This window comes from Chaetodon trifascialis, chromosome 3 (assembly GCF_039877785.1).
Source record: "Chaetodon trifascialis isolate fChaTrf1 chromosome 3, fChaTrf1.hap1, whole genome shotgun sequence".
NCBI classification, from domain to species: Eukaryota; Metazoa; Chordata; class Actinopteri; order Chaetodontiformes; family Chaetodontidae; genus Chaetodon; species Chaetodon trifascialis.
In genome coordinates, this window is record NC_092058.1 from 21,860,590 (window position 1) to 21,882,345 (window position 21,756).

General features: G+C 40.7%; 1 protein-coding gene across 1 annotated transcript in view; it reads right to left on the reverse strand.

The window, feature by feature from the left end:
- Positions 1 to 2,032: 2,032 nt before the first annotated feature.
- Positions 2,033 to 21,756, reverse strand: part of LOC139328709 (integrin alpha-5-like) — a 42,559-nt gene continuing 22,835 nt past the window's right edge. Inside the window, exons 16-30 of the mRNA XM_070958664.1 lie at positions 20,597 to 20,652; positions 19,853 to 20,010; positions 18,203 to 18,340; positions 14,302 to 14,369; positions 10,373 to 10,523; positions 9,839 to 9,931; positions 9,434 to 9,513; positions 9,183 to 9,263; positions 8,962 to 9,067; positions 8,348 to 8,506; positions 8,130 to 8,237; positions 4,742 to 4,855; positions 3,798 to 3,899; positions 3,540 to 3,662; positions 2,033 to 2,882 (exon numbers count right to left, since the gene is read on the reverse strand). Of these exons, the coding sequence (XP_070814765.1) occupies positions 2,799 to 2,882; positions 3,540 to 3,662; positions 3,798 to 3,899; positions 4,742 to 4,855; positions 8,130 to 8,237; positions 8,348 to 8,506; positions 8,962 to 9,067; positions 9,183 to 9,263; positions 9,434 to 9,513; positions 9,839 to 9,931; positions 10,373 to 10,523; positions 14,302 to 14,369; positions 18,203 to 18,340; positions 19,853 to 20,010; positions 20,597 to 20,652 (1,621 nt within the window). The 3' untranslated portion in view covers positions 2,033 to 2,798. The remainder of the gene's footprint in view (positions 2,883 to 3,539; positions 3,663 to 3,797; positions 3,900 to 4,741; positions 4,856 to 8,129; positions 8,238 to 8,347; positions 8,507 to 8,961; positions 9,068 to 9,182; positions 9,264 to 9,433; positions 9,514 to 9,838; positions 9,932 to 10,372; positions 10,524 to 14,301; positions 14,370 to 18,202; positions 18,341 to 19,852; positions 20,011 to 20,596; positions 20,653 to 21,756) is intronic.

Here is a 21,756-nt window from a genome sequence, read left to right on the forward strand (position 1 = left end):
TTCATCTTCTCTTTATTCAGTCATAAGTATTCACTATCTTAAAGCAGATAGTGAAACACTGGGTTAAGGGAACATCCTGCATTCAAAGCAGCTGATTGACCATTGTCCTGATTAAACAACACATTATGACGTACCTATTGTGCTGACATTGCTCCAATGGTAATGTCATCCTATTTACAAGATAATGTATTGCATTTAACCTGACAACTTTCCCTGTTCTGGGCTCACATCTTGCCATCTCACTCGAGATGGCAAGGATGAGTATGTCTGCAAGAATAAACGCCCAGAAGGACAACGAACGACTTTGTGTTTTTTATCACAAAATTGCCAGTACAGGCCTAACCTGCTGCTCGGCATTCTGTCTTTGTTCGTGCAGTGTTCTTGAGAAGAATACAAGTGGTTTCGATCCATGAACATGTTGCTGCAACAGTACGCCAACCAGTCCATAACTATTTGTATTTGCGCTCACTATTGTGGCTTTCTTTACATCATGGAATGCAAGAATGGGTGTGTAGGAGACAAATATAGTTTACCTAGTTAAATGGATCGGCTCTTACTGCATTCCAGGTCCACACAGCCTCACATTTCAACAGACCATTGACAGGTTTTACCTTCTGACAAGTTGGGCAGGTACCTCCTCAAGTTATGGGCCATACCAAGGAATCTCTACAGGTTCGGTATGTCAAATACAGGCTGTCGCTCTGTAATGGCCTTCACTTTTCAAAGGTCAGGTATCCAACCTCCTTTGATTCAGTACCCCAGGTAGTTCAGCTACTTTTTCATTGAGCTTTAAGTCCACACTGTTCAGGATCTGTAGAATGCTTAGTCTTTCCTCGTGATCTTCCCAGTGTTAGGTCCACTGTCAAATGTAGCTTTTCCTATTCCTTGTCTAGAATCTTGATGACTAGTTTATCCTGGAAATTAAAAATTGTCATGCGCCCAAAAAATTAGCCCTTTCATGAATAACGTTCACTTTCTGTCCAGAATAGTTATTTCACTCTTTGCCATGGTAGTCTTTCTATCAGTCCTTGATTATGATGATATTATCTACAGATATGCTGCTGCTTCCAGGACTCAGTTTATCATTCTGCTCTCAGGTTCATTCGCAGAGATTTTTATTTTCACTATTGTATTCTGTACAACAAAGTTGGTTTGCCCTTTCTGTCACAGAGACATGATAAACATCTTTTCATACATAAATCCTTTATTGGACATTTGCAACCTTATATAATATCTATGTTGAACTGGACCACAGGACCCTATTATTATCTCTGTCAACTCCCTTATGCTTGAATTCTTGAGAGTTTAATCTTTTTAGCACCAAACACATGGAATTATCTACAACATATTTTCAAAACCGACATTTGCAATAGCCCTGCACAGTTTAAGACAATGATCTCATACCACCTCATCTCAGTGTGCAATTTTTTTTGTTTTTAGATGGCAAATTTCTCTGTATGTCAACATAATTTCAAATGAGGGAAGCCTCATTGATTTTCTATATACAGATTTGAACTGAATAAGATTCTAAATGTCTCATCTTGACATCTGGGTCGTTTTCATCACTTTCCTGGGCTATTGTTGGCAGTCAGCTTAAACTACTGATGCTTCTGAAAGCACTCTTATGGCGTCACAAGACAAGCTCTGGATTCTTGTTGTAACATCTCGAACCTGCAGAGGGAGTAATGGACAGCTCACACATTTGACTGAGTAGCATGATTCATTTTTAGCTTACTAAATATGAAAAACTGATAAAAAAAAAAAACATAAAATGCAAATTCATTGTCTGCCAACTCAAATCATGAGATTAAGTGTGAGAAAAAGTCTGGAATGTTCATTCCAGACCTATTCCATTGTCAAATAGTAAAAAAAAAAAAAAAAAAAGTTTTCAAAACAGAAAGAAAAAAAAGCTGAATCTACATGTTACTGATTTTTCATTGGTCATTGTGCCTTTAATGTCAAACAGTATAGTACAGTATCTAATTTCAGTAGCAATGGTTTCTGTTTTATTTTGTTTACTTACAACTCATATCATTATTTTTGGTGGGTATACAAAATTAGGCTTTATTCTGGGCCATAACACCAATGGGTCATAACACAATGAATACATTACATACATTACAACACAAAATACCTCCCAATATGGGAGATGAATAATTCAAGTTGACATTGCAGTTTCATCAGGATTGTCCTGCAGACAGTACAGTACAACATTCGACAATCAATAGGAAAAACATTGTGCCATAAATAAAAAGTGGTGTATAAATCATACAAAAGCAGGAATTTCAAGAAATATCAAACACTAGGATTGCAAACATGGCTTAAAATACGCCTTTTTGGAATGAAGGAATACTGTAACTTTAGTGCCTTTTGTTGGAGGTGCATTTTTTTTCCCCTGTATCAATATGGGCAAAGTTCAAACATGTTCCTGGTCAGCATATCAAGAATGAAAAGTATTTTCCAACAAAACATTTCTCCATGGGGATGAGCTTCTAAGTAGCAAATCCATGTTGCTGCTTTTTCTACAGAAGATCCATAAATCGTGCTCTGATTTCATGCAAATACAAATTCATGTCCAAAACAGCAGTGCACATTCAACTGCATGACCCCTGTAGTCTTTCCTGCTTTGGCATTTTAGTGCAGCACCAGATATAGTGTATTCCAGTGATACAGCACCCATAAGTGTCCCTTCATACATGGGTGGCCTGCTTATCAATAGCAAGTTTCATTATTTGTTTGCAAATGTGACAATAATTCCAGTTCTTTGGAACAGCTGCAGTTGAGGCTCCTTCATGGATCTAAGCTTCAGAGGAAGCCTGGGGTTTCAGCTGGGCCTTCTCCATGGTTGTACCATATGGATCTGACCTTTTAAAGAAGCCCATCTGGAGGGAAGCACAGAGAGAGGAAGATCACATACAGATCAATTTCACATAATCTGTAGAAATTAATGTTCCCTATCTGTTTAATGGGTTTAACTCACTGAGGTTTCATGTTTACAGAAGCCCGAACGAGATATTAACTGGACTTAACTCTGCCAGCTCCCTAGTACAAAGCCTGAGTAATGTCCAACTGAGCCCATGTGTGAATAGAACAGGTCATTGTCCACAGAATTCACTGTGAGCGAGTTGACATTTCGTTCTTTATGTACATTTATTGTCTCTTCATGATGCTTTTGTGTCCCTTTGTGATTGTTTCTTTGTGGTCATTTTTTGCATCTCTGATCAGTTGCCTTTTTGTTGTCACTTTACATCTCTTTGTAGTCTTGTTGTGTCTCTTTGTAGTCAATTTGCATCTTATTATATTCATGTTTCATCCCTTTGTAGTGGTTTTGAGTCTCTGAGTAGTCCTGTTGTGTCTCCTTGTTGTAACTTTTCTTCCCTTTCTAGCTGTTTTGGTGTCTGTGGTCGCTCTCTGTCTCCTTGTATTCATTTTAGATCTGTTTGTATGGGTTTTGAGTGTTTTGTACTATTTTTGTGTCTTTTAGTGGCCATTCTAACAAGAAATGTTAACAGTCCCCTCAATATTTGTCAGCTTGTTACCTTGTATAGTAGATATATGAGCAGGGAGAGTAATAGCAATCCAGCTAGAATAGCCAGGATGATGATCCACACTGGAACAAAGAACAGACTGTCCGGCTTGTTCCACATCACAGCCGTCACCACCTGAACAACAGGAAGCCACAGCATTCAGACGAGCTTACGTAGCTTTCAGCTCTCACTCACACTGACATTATAATAAGCCGAAGTTTACAAGCTCATTACATTGTAAAGATCCAATGAAAAATCTCATAAAGTTACCTTTTTGGATCCCGATGGTTTGAATTTGGGAGGAATAGAATAAGGCATCCTGTCCACCTTGTACTGAACAGAGCACTCCAAAACATACTGCTTATAGGCCCTCTGTGGACAAGCAAAAGACAATTGGAAAGACAAATATCTTAATAAAGGCTGGACTGAAGGGTTGAAGGTTGCCCTTAACAGCCAAAAAGTCCCCTGAAATTACAGATATTCACTGCTTCCCCTGAATTTTAAATCACATAATGTATTATTTAGACTTTGTGACATTAAGACACTGTCCTGAAATCCTGGAAACCCAGAATGCCACTATTGCTGCAACTATTAACGCTACTACTACTAATGTACAAGTGTCAAATCAGATCAAATTCACACTGATACCTTCCCCACCACAATAGAATAGAATTTATTAGTCATACAAAAGATATGTAACTAATTAAACTGTATCATGTTTAATCATCCTGTCTAAGGAGTATGCATGAAAATGTGAGTTTGATTGTTAGCATCATTTGATGGGCACCGTTGCTTCCCAGTGCAATGCACAGAGGAAGGTGAGGATCTGCCCACAGCTGGAAAACAAATTTAAAAATTAGTTGATGGTAGTGAGAAGGCTCCAGGAAGATGTTGGTTGGAGACTATTTTGCTTGGCGTTTCTTAAGGTTAATACAGACTTGGACATGCTATATCATTTGCTGTTAGTAGAACCTGAAGGTACATTCATTTCTCGATTGTAGTGGTATACACTGTATAGAATTAGCATGCAGTATTACACACAGCTGTAATTGCTGTTTGGTGACCTGCCCAACAGAGGCAGCCAGCAGAGGGCAGTATGAGAGCACATATTGCCTGACTTTATGTTGTTTTTTTCATCTGCCCTGTGTTTTCCTCTAGATTTGAGTCTCCTGTACTAATAGTTATGAGCAGGTCAGTGTGCCCTGTATTCTCACCTCAATGAAGGTTTCAGCCCAGAGTCTGGAGCGAACAGTCAGGATGACACTGGCTCCTCTCTCCAGCAGCCCAGCGTTACACCGCAGCTGCCAGCACTCCACTGCAGAGCAGGTCTGAGGGGGGACAGAGCCACAGTCAAACACATGGCACAGCGCTAATTCAGAACCATTTTGTTTCGTTAGTGATTGGTCTGGCAGATATTGGCCACAAAGTCTCACACCAAAATGTGATTTGGTGTAGCTTCTTCTGCAGGACTCTGCAGAAATATCAGAATTCTTCACATACATGTTACAATTCACTGCCTACGTATGTGTTTGAAAGCACTATACAGTCCTATCCATTTAAAACGAGTCCACACTGCACCTTCATTATTAAAATGTATGGTAAATATAGGGAAACTAGTGTGGTATCCATTTTAAAAAAGGATGTAGTAAATGGATAGACAGTACACGTGGCGGATGTTAGAGCTACTGACCAAGCAGTTTGTGTACGGCAGATATATTGGTATTGGTGTATGTGTCAGCCAATAAATAGCAAAGAAATCGCAATATAAAAAGGCAAACTAACAACTTATGCTCTATGACAAATATCAGCAACTTTTTTTAAAGCAACATAAACATCTTATTGTTTGCTACTCTGTATTTCTAGAGGCTGCCACCCTGCAGCGTTTTAACTTTCACCCAGTAAAAGCTTTTGCAATGGATGTTCAAAACACAGAGGGACCTCCGCCACACAGGAAGTGATCACTTTTACATTTTTGTGAGCTGTGGCTGTCTTTGTTACAGCAGTAAGCATTAATTCATATGGTGTTTTGCACTATATCTTTCAGAACTCACTAGCTAGTTTGGGCAGGATCTCTTCATAGGACTTTCTGTTAATGGTATCCCAGGCTAGAATAGCACTCTATTAACACTGGAACTGTTTCAAAGAAATAAACCCAGATAACACATTTTGAATGTTTATTATGCATAATAGGCTCTGGCGTTAAACCTGAGAGTCTGTCAAGAGTCAGTCCCTTTAGGTTGGTACTAACTCAAAGTATTTTCTACCCATCAGCTTTCAAACAGTGGAGCATGGAGGTTTGGAAACATCTTCAACATGTGGTTAGATTCTTCAATTTGGAGATAGCTCATATGAATGCCATTAGAGATTAGCTGGCAAACATTACAGAAAGTGACGCAAGCCACACAAAAGCAACCCCATAAATCACAAACCTAATTAACTTCATCTCACCAACAATTACAGCAAGCAGCAGGAGATGTTGTCCAGAGCTCATTACTGTAGATCTATTTCCTCCATTGAAAGAAATAATCTCATCACAATTTAAATCTTTTTCGTGTTCAGAGGCCAGAGCTACCTCCTCCTACAATCTGATTGGACTGTATATTTGGTTTGAGTGCACTACATGAGTGTCCAAAGCCCACTGACAGGCACAGTACACTTCAGTAAAGAGCCACACACTAATGAAAATACGCTCCCATAAGAACACCCAACACAAGAGCCATTGACTTTATGTAAGAGCCTCTGTTGTGGTGTGCTGTGGAGTGAACAGCTCCACAGACTTGCGTCACCATGATTCCCTCCACATGCTGAGTCAAGCAGGAAAGAGAAGGAGAAAAACAAACACCTCCTGGGGTCTTTACGGGACACATGAAGGTAACAGCACAAACCTGATGAGGAGCAAATGTTCTCATGCAGCTAAAAGAGAAGAGGTAAACCCATCAAAAATAGACTTTTTGAGAAAGCACGTTTTTACCGTCGACGGAGCTAGGGTTAACAGTTTCACCTCGCTCTGTCTTTGTGCTAAACTTGACTAAACCCAACAATTTCAGACACAAATATGAAATTGATATCCGCAGTGAACATGCAAGAAACATGAGCAGTTTCACTGAATCTGTTCATGCTTTTGGTGAAAGATGAACTAAAAGTGTAGTTTGCAACTAATTAACGTAATTCTGCTCACTCACACATTGTTTCACGGCACCTAGCATGCCAGCTTGGCTTGCAACTGGCAATTCAGACAGCTATGACTCTGAAGGAGTTTGATGAACAAATCAGTACTCACACTCTTATGCACATTGTGCTCACCTTGTCTGAAAAACCAACATCAGTCATATCAACAGCCAATTTGAAACAACGAATCGAGTTGAAGCAGTAATTCGAAATATCTGCAATGATCACAATTAACAAAGGAACGTATCCGCTTCATCTCCTCGCAGTTCCCATGTAGTTCTGTGCTGCTGACTGTGTAGCTGCTTTGGCTGCTTTGATATAAAGTGTGTTCAAGTTTGCTGTTTGCTATGGTGGAAATCGTTCTCAAAAAACATGAATATCACACAGCATGTAGTCTGATGTCATTACACAGAATGACCTTCTATCAGCAACCACAGCTATGGCTGACTTCCAGCATCCCTGGCCAACAGCCACAAAGTTTCTCCACCCAAGTCAAACTCAGCATTTTGTAAAGAACCGGTTACCTTTGTTTTCCAATAAGTAACAGTGGTGGAGCAATCATTCACATCCTTCGCTTAAATACTCATATCAAACTGTGACAATACTCCACTGCAAGTAAAATCATCATATGTTTGTAACGTCTCCGTCCTGTGAGAACACAATATCTCTGAAAAGTCACCACCAATAACAAGTATACAGACTTGTACTAGACCACACTGTTGGGGATCTGCAGCTGTTGCAGCTCATGGGGAAAGAAAGAAAGAAAGAAAGAAAGAAAGAAAGAAAGAAAGAAAGAAAGAAAGAAAGAAAGAAAGAAAGAAAGAAAGAAATGAATGTGAAGTAATATATTTTAGTCTGTGTGAAGTGAACTTTGAGCTGGACTCTAGCGAAGTGTGAACATGCACAACACTGGATACTACTTTCAGATACACTAAAGTTTAGGCAAGTACAACTGTGGTTCAGTGGGTGGTTAGGTTTATGGAACTGAAGGGGAATTCCACCAATTTTACACGTCAATGTCTGTTTCTCAGTGTTGAGGAGTAATACTGAATCTGTGAAAATGTTGCATGAAGCCTGTTGTGTTGACAGATGGAGTCGTGTGATGTCTGATAAATGTCTAAAGTGATGTTGAGTCAGGTTTTGATAAGAAAGACGAATGCTTAGAGTAAACAGATATCTCCATCAGTTCTGCTCCATCTTTTTTCCACTGCCCCTGCGATTATGTCACAATGTTATGAGAGTGCAATGCTAAATCAGTGGAGCACTCATTTACTGTAGACAATAGAAATGTATCATGTATATGTATGTGCATCTGTAAATGGGTTGTGTCCATGGATACTGTACACAAGGACCAATGTTACAACTGCTTGGTGGAATACATTTTCTCTTTCACTTATTACAACTGGATTTCCTTTTCTTTGCGTGTTGTCTCACCAGGTTTCCTTGTTCAGCCAGAAGGTCTCTGTACAGGTCCCTCCTCCGGATTTGATGCTCAGTGTTGGATTTCAGTGACGTGGGACCCGCTGCTGCTGGAGGCTGGAGCTGTCATTAACAAACACAATCAAATGAGGCCAGGAATAGACACAGGCTAATGGCCTCTCCATGTCAACCACGCTGTTTGTGTGTGTGTGTGTGTGCGTGTGTCTCCTCACCTTTAGTTTCAGTGCATTGAAGGTGTGTTTGGAGGAGCAGCTGAGCGGCCCCTCTGTGATCACCTCCACAGGGTAGAGCAGCTCATGGCCGTGAGCCCTGAGAGGACATCTCACCTCTATCGTCGACTGGCTGACCACACTGGGACCATTATTCACCAACTGGACAGAGAGACAGTTTGAACTTAGCTGCTGAGCACAAAGGGCCTGAGGAGGTGAAATAAATCAGCTGCAATGCACATCTGATGCAGGTTATATAAAGATTACTTGATTATTTTTCTTACAGTATAATGGATTTGTGTTTGCCTTCCACCTCGATATCTCAAAAGCATATTTATATTAAGGAATTGTGTAAAATATGTTTAATGTAAATGTTACCTTAATAAAAATGATTAAATAACTTTCAATTATTGGACCAATTATATATTTTACAGAATTTATCAATATAATATTTTTCATACAGTCCCTAAATAACCACTAGACCACAATTTTTGTCTAACCACCCTTTAATTTAACACATAACTGAAAACAGGCAGCTACAGGAGAGCAGCAGGTATTGTAAAAATGCATAAAATTTCACATCATGCAAGGAGGGTTTGTAGGAAATCTTGGCGTACTTCATAGACCTGCTGAAGCTCAGGGCCTACGTCCTGCTCTTCCCTCAGGCTCTGCCTAACACTCCAGTTAGGAGGGGGAAAGACGACTTTGTCTGGGCGAGACACGCTGCATCAGAAAGACACAGAGTTTGAACATTATCTTGGCAGGAACCACTATGATAAGAATGATGATATGTTGAGAATGTAATGATGCAGTGGAAGACTTGGCAATGTAGCCTCACCCCTGCAGAATGACATCAGCCATCGCAGCCACCTCCAGCTCATACAGCACCACCTCGCTCTCTGAGTTATTCGCATTTTTACTGGAGTGGAAAGACAGAAACAACATTCACTCATCGCCTGATGGAACAGCGTAAAATGTCTTGTCAAGGTTGCTAACATTTTCTAACTTCAATGCATTTTCTGACATTTAAGGACTTGCAGACACCACACATGAACCATACAGTACAGAACTCACTGAAAATAGACCTACCTTCGTATTTGGAGCTCAAACTCTACAGTATTGTGAGTGTCCTTCAGTCTGGGCACAGTGAAGCGAAGGCCTGCCCATAACTGGAAATAGCCCACAGAAAATGTATTGAATTCATGCAATGAATCACATAAAAATGAAAGAGATGTCCTGTATTTCATTTTCTTTTAACCATGCACGTGCAATTGATTCTATTGGTGGTAACGAAAAGCTGACAAGCAGCTTTTGCTTGTCAAGTTCCAAACAGAAACATTTTCTCACAACACATAGTAAACAGTCATAAACAGAGCCTGTAGACACGTTTTGACTTTGTGTATGAATTACACCACGCAAGAACAGCTTGACTTGACTAAATTGTACTGAGACAAGAAAGTCCAAAGACAACATGTGGGTGTTGTTGGCTCTTACGCTGGCACCGGACTTCATGGGGTTTCCCAGATCACACACGAGATAGCGGGTCTGGTTTTCTGCCTCGTAGCTGCATGTCAGCTGAGTCAAGCTCTGCAGGACACGAAAACACAAATACTTCAACTCTTCACTCTGATAATACAATTACTAGATCTTTCTTTGAATAAGGCATCCCAATATGTTTTATACAGATTTTATGACGAGATTTATGATGTGTTTTCTGCCATCAGTCCAGTTTTGTTTTTTTTTTTCCCTTGATGCTGTGTTTCTATTCTGCTCTGATGTTGGTGGGAATATACACACTGTGGGTTTTCCACATCAGTTGCTGCACATTCATGCTGCATTCAAGTGCTGCTTTGTTGAAAAATCAAACAAAAATAAAAAAATAAGCAAACATGCTGCAGATTGTTATGAAAGCCAGACATTTGCTTTGATATTTACTTCAATTGGAAAATAACAATAATCCAGCAATAAAGAAAAAATAATATTTATCTGTAGTTTCAGGTAAAGTAACAGTGACAGCTGTCTGCTCACCAGATTGCTGCGTGCTATCCCGCTGTAGTCGGCCTCTGGGGGGAGCACCACATAGAGCTCAGCCTCGTACGCCCCTCCCTCTCCCTCGTTCCTGGCGTTGAAGGTCAGGCTCAAGGAGTTTTCATCGCCCAGGTAAACCTCTGCTCGGTCGCTGGGAGGAGAACCACAACACCATCACGACACTTCTGAATATTTTACAGTCAGTCAGAACTGATCCGTTCTCTACAGGTTGAGACCAGTGAGACTGAGCCCAAAGAGCGAAATCGAAGACCATAAAAACAAAACAATGAGCTGGAAGATGACAAAATGCTACAAGGAAACTGCAGAGCAGGGTGATAATTATCTTACTGGTGATTGTTAAGTGTCTGTGGGTTCATCACTGCAAGACACCCCTTTCCTGTTACACATGATCCATGGCTGATATAAACTGATTGATGAGTGCAGCTTTAAAGCTACTGAAAAATGTGGGGAAGGCGTTCAGATGGACGTGGACAGTTTGCACCAAACACAGCAAGTGGGAAAGTGAGTTTTAAAAGCAGAATTAAAAAGTTAATGCTTGAGGAACTTTATCAACACCTCTAATGTACATAATGACCATTTTGTGCCCTTTAACTTACTTCACATCCCTTTGAGCAAAGAACTTCAGAAACATTTTTAATGGCAAAAGATAGTAACCTCCTTCGTCACAGCAACAACCAGGAGTCATAAATCAGCTTGCACAATTTTACTGTAATCCTATCTTAAAGCCCTTATGTATGTATTCTCCATGCGACTGTAACATCCTACAAATAATTCTGACAGCTGGGTTTGGTTTCTGAAGAAGAGGGAATCCTGGAGGTGCAGCGGTGGGGGTTTGGTCGATGTTTCTCAGAGTCCCTTTTCCATATTTGTTTGAGTGTGTGCTTGAATGTTTATGCTGTTCGTTGTGTTGTCCACTAGGAGTCTCCAAAGTCAAAAAGTTAGTCTTCTAATACGCTAAACTAAGAAGGTGAACATCATAAATATACCCAGTAAACCTCAGTATGTTCGCATAGTAAGCATATTAGCATGCTGATGTTAGAATTTAGCTCAAAGCCGTGCCTCGGTGCCACTGGCATGGCTGTATGCTCTTTTTTTAAAAGAGGTATTTCCCATGAGTATCTATTACCCGACCTTTATTTTTTGTCGGTCTTGAAAAGCCTTTTTATCTACTGACTGAAAACAGCAGCTTCCACTTTCAGACTCCATTCTCTGGCACGGTTTACTTTGTGCTACCTCTGCTGCTGTCTTCATTTGAAACTTGACCAACATGCCCAAGAAGCAAGTAAAACATAATGAAAAGCAGGGACGTGAAGTCTTTCCAGACAATACATCTCTGTTTTAGAAAGTCCCCAAAGGCCATTTTCTCCTGCATATCTGTCTGTGACTGACCTGGGAAATGACCCAAATCTGATCACTGTGATTTGTCTCAGGAAACCGACCCCCACCTTATTCCGCATGTTCACAGTGACACCCCTGTGTGCAAACACGCTTTCAGTGGTGTAGTGATAAATCCTCTCGACACCCTCCGACTCCAGCCCTCCCCCAACTGCTACACTTTGTGGCAGTAAATTCATGTTTCTATTGAGCAGAGAGAGGAGAAAGGAGTCTGGTTGAAAGTCAGAATCAGGGTTCTTCTTTCATTCCCCATTTCCTCCTCCTCCCCTCCCCCCCGTCTTCAGAGGCTCTGGACGCAGTGACCCCTCGCTAGGTAAGACAGCCACCAGATGAATTTAATTAGGCCCAGGCAAGTTTAGTGAAAGCAGAGGAAGCAACACTGATACCTTAACACCAACACCAAGCAGATGCTGAGGCAAAAGTCTGCAGCGTGCTGTTGAGATGTTAACTACACTGAGTTTCATGTGTTGGGAAAATGTAACTGTGGATCATGAAGCTAATAAAATCATAATTGAAGCCAGAGGTTACAACTCAAACACCAGTGACAGACCTTTGGTTGTGAATGTTAAACATCCCACTCTTAGCAAATTCTTGGCTAGTAAGAGAAAAGTGCTGTGTCTCATGGTATGTTGGTGAAGGGAAATTCTGTTCAGTGAAAGTGCTGAATCATTCCAGTTTGGTCCCGATGCAACTACAAATGCAGATCTGTGAGTTTTCGTGGGAGACTTTTTTTGCACTGATTGTATTTCTGCAGCTAAGAGAAATCACATGTCCATGTAATGCAAAACACTCCTCATAACAGAGCTGACTGGGAGGAGCGAGTCTGAGCATGTGTTCACTTTGTGAATGGACTGAGACGTTGCCAAATCTTTGGCTGATGTCCATTCACAGACAAGGCTACATGATTAATTAACGATAATAAGTGTGCCAAGGGTCAGAAATCTTTCCTTCATATCTGTACTCGACAATGCCTACAGTGGACAGTGTTAAGAGTTGTTAACAGAGTCTTATCATTTGTGTTGATCTGTTTCCCAGAATCATGTTTATTACTTTGAATATTATTCCCAAGCTTCCTCTCTTTGATTATCTTTGACCAAACTCACGGTCCCTCCCTGCCGATAAAGTAAACTCTTCAGCTAACCATGGCAACAATATTTATGTACCACTGATTATCACTAGTTGACTCACTGGAGAAACTAACCCCAGGTTTAAATGTACTCTCTGGAAGACAGGAACCTTTACATTCAGTTTTAAGACATAATGTGTGTCCTCGAGGCCTAAAAATTATCTTTGAATGCATTTACTTGAACATAAAAGACTTGGAAAGCTGATTTTTTTTGTCTGCAGTAATTTATCGTGCAAGCCATAATGATCAGTGGAATACATGAAACCCTCCACAGAAATGTTTATTGAGTTTCTCATGTGCTAATGTGCATGCATGTACTTCCTAATGCGTGTGCATGTGATACATTAACTAGGAACCACTAATAAAAACAATGCTCCACAGCACTTCTAGTGGTCAAAAGCTTCACAGAGTGCCATTAACGGACTACAAAACAACCTTTGAAGATTTACATGCAGTCTGTTAACTGGCCAAGATATGTGTGATAAAACACTAAACCAACACTGAAAATAAAGGACTATGAGGAGCAGACGCCGCAATGTGAAGAACTAATTGCCATTTTTTTCATTGTGTGCATCGTGAAATATCATTTACTTATGAGACCTTTAAAATCATGGATAACTGGGGTGATCTGGAAGTCTGACACTTCATGCTCGTACCACATGACCGCAAAGTCCACGGTTTGATACTGGTCAGGGACACTGGCTGTGGTATGTCATACCTTTCTCTGTCCCCATGTTTCCTCTCTCACTAACTGTACTGGCTGGTGGAGACCAAAACAGAGCAGAAAGAGAAACTCCTAATGAATGCTGATGCTGCTCTGTGTCTGCTGAAGGTTTGGCCAACTGTTTGCTGACAGCCACATCAGCTTTATGCTAATGTTGTGTTCACAGCTTGTTCTGATTCCCTCAAGTGGCCAGAAAACTAAACTACAACTGCTTTAAACTGTGAGCCTGTGCTGTGGCTTTTTTTTTTTGTGTGTGTGTGTGTGTGTGTGTGTGTGTGTGTGTGTGTGTGTGTGTGTGTGTGTGTGTGTGTGTGTGTGTGTGTGTGTGTGTGTGTGTGTGTGTGTGGTTCCTGTAAGTGGTTTTGTTTACTTTGTCTGTTCATCCAGGACTGCTTATGCTAACACTGCAGTTCTTCTTGCATTCATTCCACACTAACGAGAAACATAAAATGCATCACTTCAAATTCAGCAGAGGAAAGACCCGCCAGACCCACTTGTTTGGCATGGCAAACATAAGAATTTTCCTTGGTATAGGTTAAAATCTCTATTGTGTGTTATCTGTCACAGATGCGCAAACTGTGGCAGATTAGCTTTGCATGACTGGAGGGTTTAAGTTTTGTTTGTTGAATCAGGTAAAGCAATAGAAAGGTGCTTTGCTCTCACCCATAAACAGCCAGTTTGAGGTCAGGGACACAGATGTTGTCCTCTCCGCAATCAAGTTGAATCTGGGCCTGAGAAAGACAGAAGGGTAGAGATAAATGGAGGAAGGGGGAGGAGTAAGGGATGGTTATGATGGGTGAAAGAGAGAGAGGTATCCAGGGAACAGAGCCCAAAGGTATGGAGAGAGGAGAGCTCTCGAGGAAGTGGATGTTTACAGAAGCCAGCACACTGGACTCATGATTTAATGAGAGGATAAGAGAGGATATAGACTGTACATATCCTCCATATATGCACAAAATTGTAACAGTATTTGCAACAACCAGATACCGAGAAGCTGTGTGAAAGCAGTATCCTTTCATGTTTGCAGGATGAAAGGAATATGTGTTTTACATGTGGGAAAAGAAGAAAAGAAAGAATAGAGAAAACATGGTGGACGTTTAGGAGAATGAAAGGATGACAAATTCCATCGAAATAAGTATGACATTTTTGTGGAAAAGCTCGATCAAAAGGAGCGAAAACCTCACATTTAAAAGAGAAAAGAGCTTAATCTAGTCATTAGTCTTACGTGACAGATGACTCGGTGAAAACCACAGTAAAAGATAAATGTGATTTGATTTGACGGTATTGTCTTTTCCAGTGGGTCTCTGGAGCTTTTTGCGTTATTCTCTCTTCTCCTTTTCTGTCTCCACCATTTCTTCCATTGAGCTCGATAATGTCATTGTTGCCATACTCTCTTCTCTCCAACATATGGGAAATATTAGATTCCAAAAGAATGCTTCGGAGGGCTACAGAGAGCAAAGACTCAGCCTGGGAATAGTTAACAGTGTCTCAGTGGAGATTCCTCATTCAAGTCCCTGGTTTTACATTTACTCCAGACTCAAGAGGCTATCTGTCATTTAACACCAAACAGACAGGAGCACACACACTCTGTAATAGACTTACTGAGATCAAGTGATGAGTCCCAACTTATCTTCCCTCTCTTCCAACCACTTTCATCTCTTTTTTGCTTTCATCTCTGCATCTTTCCATATGTTTGATCCATTTGACCTATGTTTCCCTCCAGCTCTTAAAGGAGCAGAGCACACTGTTGGTGTGTTGGTCAACTTCAAGAGGTGGACCGATAACAGAACACAGGAATCATACCTGGTAGAGCACTATGGCACTGCATGCTAAGACTATGCTTAGTGACTGTGGGGCGCAATAAGCTTAATAAATAATACAATACAATTAAGAATTATTGTAATAGTTATTATTAATGATATCCATTTGGAAATGTTTTTGTTAAACGGTATCTGCTGTACATTTCTAAAGAGAAGCAACATGAAATTAATAAAGTTCCTGTAGTGCACTGTGTGAAATCATGTGTCTACTGAGCACTGGACTACCTCACTACCTTCTCCTGCAATGCAGATTAAATAATCCCTTGTAGTTTATACTGTTACATCTTGTATTTTAGACATTTTATATGAAAGATTTAAAAAAAGAAAGTTTGAAAAATGTAGTCAAACTAAACTAGTTTCATTAGTGATATATATCGCTATTTTAGGTTTGCTTGTTTGTTTGTTTGTTTTCCCTGAAAAATACAATGGGGATTAATGGGTGATTGGTCACTTGGCAGATTCAGAGCTCATTCATGTTTCGGTGTGGCTGAAACACTAACAAGCACGTATAGTGGGCCACACAACATGGAAGTAAATCTGGAAGCTACAGATCTTTTTTGACTAATGTGACTGGTAAGCAATTTTCATTCGAGTGAAAGGATGCCATCTTTAGGTCCAGTATACAACCATGCCTCGCACTCACTGAACACAGCCACATGGGCGCCTTTTCACTTGGAAACATAGGGTCTGTCCAAAGTCACTGCATTTATTGCTAGGTGCCAAATTGGTAGTACTGCATGCATCAACCACTAGGGGCACTAGGCCCTCAGAAATGGAACAAAAGAGCAACTGTGGACTGAGAGGATTCAGCACTTTATATTGTTTAAATAAAACTGGCAGTGAATTATTGTGTTCTGCATCACATGACGTGTACAAGCATTAATTGTCTTTTTCATCATGTACATGGACATTACGTTTTCTTGTCAAACCTCTGCTTGAGTGAAGTGCAAGGAATAGAGATCCTGGTATTTCTTAAAATCCCAATCTAATTATTCATAACATTATATGATTATTATTGAGAAATTGTGTGTATAATAGGGTTTGACATCAAGAAAATCTTTACACAGTATAATTTTAGCTAAATGTGTGGTTAGAACTGTGGCCTGTTGCACCGTGACCACACCCAGCAGTGATGTAGCATTGCACTGCGGTGGGTTAGTCACTCAAATGCATACGACTGGAGAGACACAGCAGCAAGGATGTCCACAACTATACTTTCACTCAACATAGTGTATGCTAAACTGTCAGCATGGAGCCCTGTGTCACTCCACACAGTGTAAACAGAAGGGTTAGTCCACCGGAGAGTCCAGTGGAAACATGGCTGGTATTTCTCAGTGATGATCTCATCCTTCTAGCCAACTGATCAATGGATGAAAAGCTAATTGATTCCTTTCACATAATGAGAAGCTAGAACAACAGATGAAACTCACAGTGTTGCCTTCAAGGCCTTTATGCCAAAAAAAGTTGGTGTATTCTGTTAAAAACATCCAGTTACAAGTACATGATGTACACACTCACACATCCACATCACCCACTCCCTTCACCTTATATCACTCACAGAAACATGTGCACGTTTTCAGGCTGTGGCTCTGCCCTGGTGGACGAGACCACTGGCAACATACATAAACAAACCACAACCAGATGTGTGAGAGCTGAGTGCCGCCCCACCCAAACAGAGCTGTCAGCCATCTCTCTGTGTTTTTGCAGAGCCATGACTCGCTAGTCTTCCACAAACCTTCCATCACTTCATATAGGAAACTAAAAACACTACCAATGGAGACCAGAGTGCAGCAATCAGCTCTTGCTCTATCAGGGCAGACCCTCACTCTCTAACCATATAGAGGGGCCTTACATTTGATTTCAGTTTCAAAATGGTGGCCTGTAACATCCATCTTTGACGGTCAAATAAATCCCCTGCATGCAAAACGTGAAGTGTGGAAGATGTGCTGTGGTATGCAGGGTGAAGTTCAACTCGTATAGTTCAGAGAGCCACTCTGTAACAGCTATTTGTACATGATTTTAGATAATTTGATCAAGTTTTGTGAAAATGTTCATCACACCATCTGTTCTGCTCCTTTCATTGGTATCTGTTTAATTCATAAAATGCAAGGCTTGTGGCCATTTAAGTGGTGCGGGCTTGTTCAGTGTGGTAATGTTATATATAGATACAGTTTACTACACTACACAGAGATATTCTTTGTAGCTTTGGAAGCAGAACTTCCAAGAAGAACTGAAATAGAGTAGTGCGTCATGGATTTCCAGGTTGGATTTTCAGGGAAAATCCTTTTAAATAAGCAGTTATACCACAGTTAAGGTTAGTGACATAATGTCTCACATTTGCCAATTTTCATAGTAATACAACGTACTGTTTCTCAGGTTCACAGCAGGTAAAATGAAGACCAGTTAGCTCACGTGATGGAATATTTGTCACTGTATACATGCTGATAAGGTGTAAATAAGTTCACATTATGGTCCGTATTGCCAATACTGAAGCAAGCTGAGTACACAAATCACACAATATACTTCTGATGATTACACTACCGGCTAAATAAATGGTGGCCACCATGTGCAAAATTTAACAAAACTGTAAAAAAAAATAATAATGAAAAACAGTCTCTATGAAAGGGTGCCTGGTTTGAAAAAAAAAAAGTTTGGAACCCACCAATCTACAGTGCAGTGCTGTGAGACCCTTTATTTGTCTCTGGTTTTATGAGTGATTTTGTAGTATGAGTTAATATACACACCTTCTGCTCTATATGCTGAACTGTCTGATAATTCAGGACTGGTCTGAGGCCATGCTGGTCCACTGGGGCATGAGGATCTAGACTGAAGTTGAGGCTGATGTAAATGGGAGAGAGTTTATCCCGAAACTCCTCTTCAGCCTGCAACAGAGAAAGAGAGAGAGAGAGATGCAACTATGTGAGGAACTAATGTGAATGGCACAAATCCACATGTTGTCTGCTGTCTCCATGGACTGAGAAACCTTTGTCTGGTGTATTTATGCGCTGTTTTGCTAGTTTTTGCTGAAACAAACTGACACTTCAGCAAAAGGTAATTAAAAATTTGTCATCAGGGTAGTCATTTCCAGCCTTTTAGTGCAGATTACTGTGAAACCATGTTCCAAGTAAATGTAGAGGAAGAAAGTCACAAAATCAAAAGCAGATGTTACAGCAACCTACATGCAGCCTAAATGATTTAGTCTGCTTTAAATTTCTCTGAGACATGACATGAATTCTGTTCGACCAGCCACAATGATGTGGCCCCTTTAAAGAAAGAGCTAAAGGAAGAAATCGCATACAAACACATGTGTTGACTGACAGGTGAGTGCATGGTTGGCAGTTTCTGCTCAAACCATACCTTATCCTGTCAAAGAGCAAAGTGCTCTGATCATTATGTCCTTAGAGGGAACATCTACACATTTGACTTTATGTGTTTTTGGCAGGCCTTCACTTTGATCAGGTCACCACTAAGTGATGAGAAGATTGATACTGTGGTAGTTTCACCTCATTCACCTCAAATAGCACTTCAAACAGCAACTTCAAACCCTGTCTATAAGGAAATGACGTTAACCTCTGTCCTACCAACAAGCTAATAACATTCACCTGGTGTCACAGGTGCAAAATAGTCTCTGATTAGATGGCTCAAATGCAAACCAGCAGGGCACCGGCTCCTGAGGGGCAGGATTAAGAACCGGAAAATTTGTTAAAATATAAAGGCATAGACTTGAGATGACTGGCTTAAGAAATATTCAGTGCATAGCCCCTTTCTTTGTTTTCATCATCATGAGACGACACAAAATGACTGACATTAAAGGAAAAATCTGTTTATCTATCAGACTGCTCATGTGCAATGTTACTACACAGGTGGTCATCTGGAAGGAGCTGTATGATGGAGTCCATGCAAACACATGCCTTCAAACAGTCCACACAGATACTATGTGCAGTGTTCTTGTCCCTGTTTTTTCTGATGGGTTTCTATGTTTCTTGGTGCATTATGTAAAAAGGTTGTCAATGTGCATGTGTGTGCTTATGACCACGCACAAGATACAAACAAATAAATGGGGACCCAAACATTACTCCATAGTACTACAAGTGGTCAAAAAATCCACAGGGTACCAGGAGCCCTGTTATCAACAGTATTGCTAACACACTTAACTAAGATGGTGAACATACCTGAGAACCATCAGCATGTTAGCTTGCTAGCATTAGCATTTAGGTAAAAGCACCACCATGCCTGAGTACAGCCTCACAGAGCTACTGGAGGTATTTAAGGTTCATTCTTGTCAATTTACCTCAAAGAAGTATGTGTAAATAGTTATTTATTATTTGACGCATTTCAAAAATGTACATCCAACCTGCTGACCTTAAGGTGGAAAAACAACCAGTGTGACTGACCCGTAGATACAGCTTGGTGTCATGGCACGAGCGTTCTCCGTTGGCGAGGCTGAAGGTCTTCACCAAAAAGGGCTGCTGGCTGTCCAGGAACAGAGTCCTCCTGATGGACTCCTTCTGGTTCTGCTTCACACTGTCCAACTGAACCTCCACCACAAAGCCTTTTAAAATATATACATATAAATACTCACACACACGAAGCAAGAAACACTGAATATGCATAGTCTGTACATTCAGTATGCGCCTGTATTAAACACAAAAATGCATGTTAATGTATGCATAGGCACACAAACGTATTTGCACAGACATATTACATGCATGCCTCACTACACACACACACACACACACACACACACACACACACACACACACACACGCATACAGTGGTAAACATTATTATGGTAAAGTGTCTTTAAGGGCCATTTTGCTCTATTTTTGTGAGTCACTGAGGGGTATTGCTGTGGCTCACATGACATAAACTATGCAGAGAGAACAGACAATACACACCCACGCAATTATAATAAACACACACACACTTCTCTAAACTGCTGGAGCCCACCAAGTTACCCTGTATTTAAATGATTGTTCTTTTATCTTGATCTTAACTGCCAAATTGACCACAGTGAGGTCCAGCATACTTGTGGCTACACAAAGAAAGCAAGGTAATAGAGACCATCTGTGTGTGTGTGTGTGTGTGTGTGTGTGTGTGTGTGTGTGTGTGTGTGCGCGCGCGCGCGCATGCCTCACCTAGATGAGCGGGGAGGTGCTTCCCATTAGCCAGCAGGCAGAAACCGATGCTGACACTGGAGGTTGAACAGACAAAAATATGAGGAAAAACAATGAAGACTGAGCTTATCGAGCTGTGCTTCCACTGATTTTGGGTACTTTTGTAAGTCCTTTTGATTTAAAGATATAATCTTGAAGATTTTCATGAACTTAACCCCCATGTTTGATACTATTTATGGCTGGCCCATTCAGTCAATCATTCATTCAGTAAATATCGCTCTAAATAGCAGTTTTTATTGGTAGTGGCTGTAGTGGTAGTGGTGGTCCTCCATTCCCATGCTGGATTCAAACTGCTTTCCTAAGATCAAGGGATTCACATTATGTGGCATGTAATCCTGCATTACTCTTTGTAATGTTAACTCACTGATATGAGCCTCGCTGTTCACTGTGCACTCTTTAAAGCTTTCTCCATACTGACACATGTGCACTAAATGAACACAAATGGGGACGGCTGAGGCTGCATTCCACACGTGCACATAAAACAAGATGGGCAACCCATGGCAAGAAGAGCATCTTTGTCAAATTCGACTGAATTAAATGGGCTGTTGGCGCTCACAGCTGTTGATGCTCACAGCGCATACAGTCCATGTGAGGACCTGCTCAGACATGACTAAATTTGTCTGCAGTACCCACACTGACCCTTGCAGCCACAGGGATGCAACAAGCATGAATTGGCCTCATACATCATATCAAAGCTGTTACTGCTAATGTAAATATACCATCTGTACTAACTGTGGCTGCTTTACATTACAAATGTGAAAGAGCCACAGGAAATACATCTTCTGACAAAGCAGCTGCTCAAGGAGTGTTTGCTATGACATTAAATTAAACTGAAGTCAGGGCTGAAATCTTAAGTATTGCAACTTTAAAAAAACAAAAAACAATAAACTAGTGCTGTCGAAAATATCGCGTTATTAAGGCGTTAACGCAAATCAATTTTAACGGCATCATTTTTTTTATCGCGCGATTAAAGTTCTTTGTGACCTAGTGAACTTGTAGTTTTTTATAAGCTGTGGCCACTGCTAGTAATGTTACAAAAACTAGGGGATCCGATTGTAAACCGGAAACAAAACAATAGGCACGCCCCATGCATGTTTTGGTCTCACCTGCTCACTAGCTGT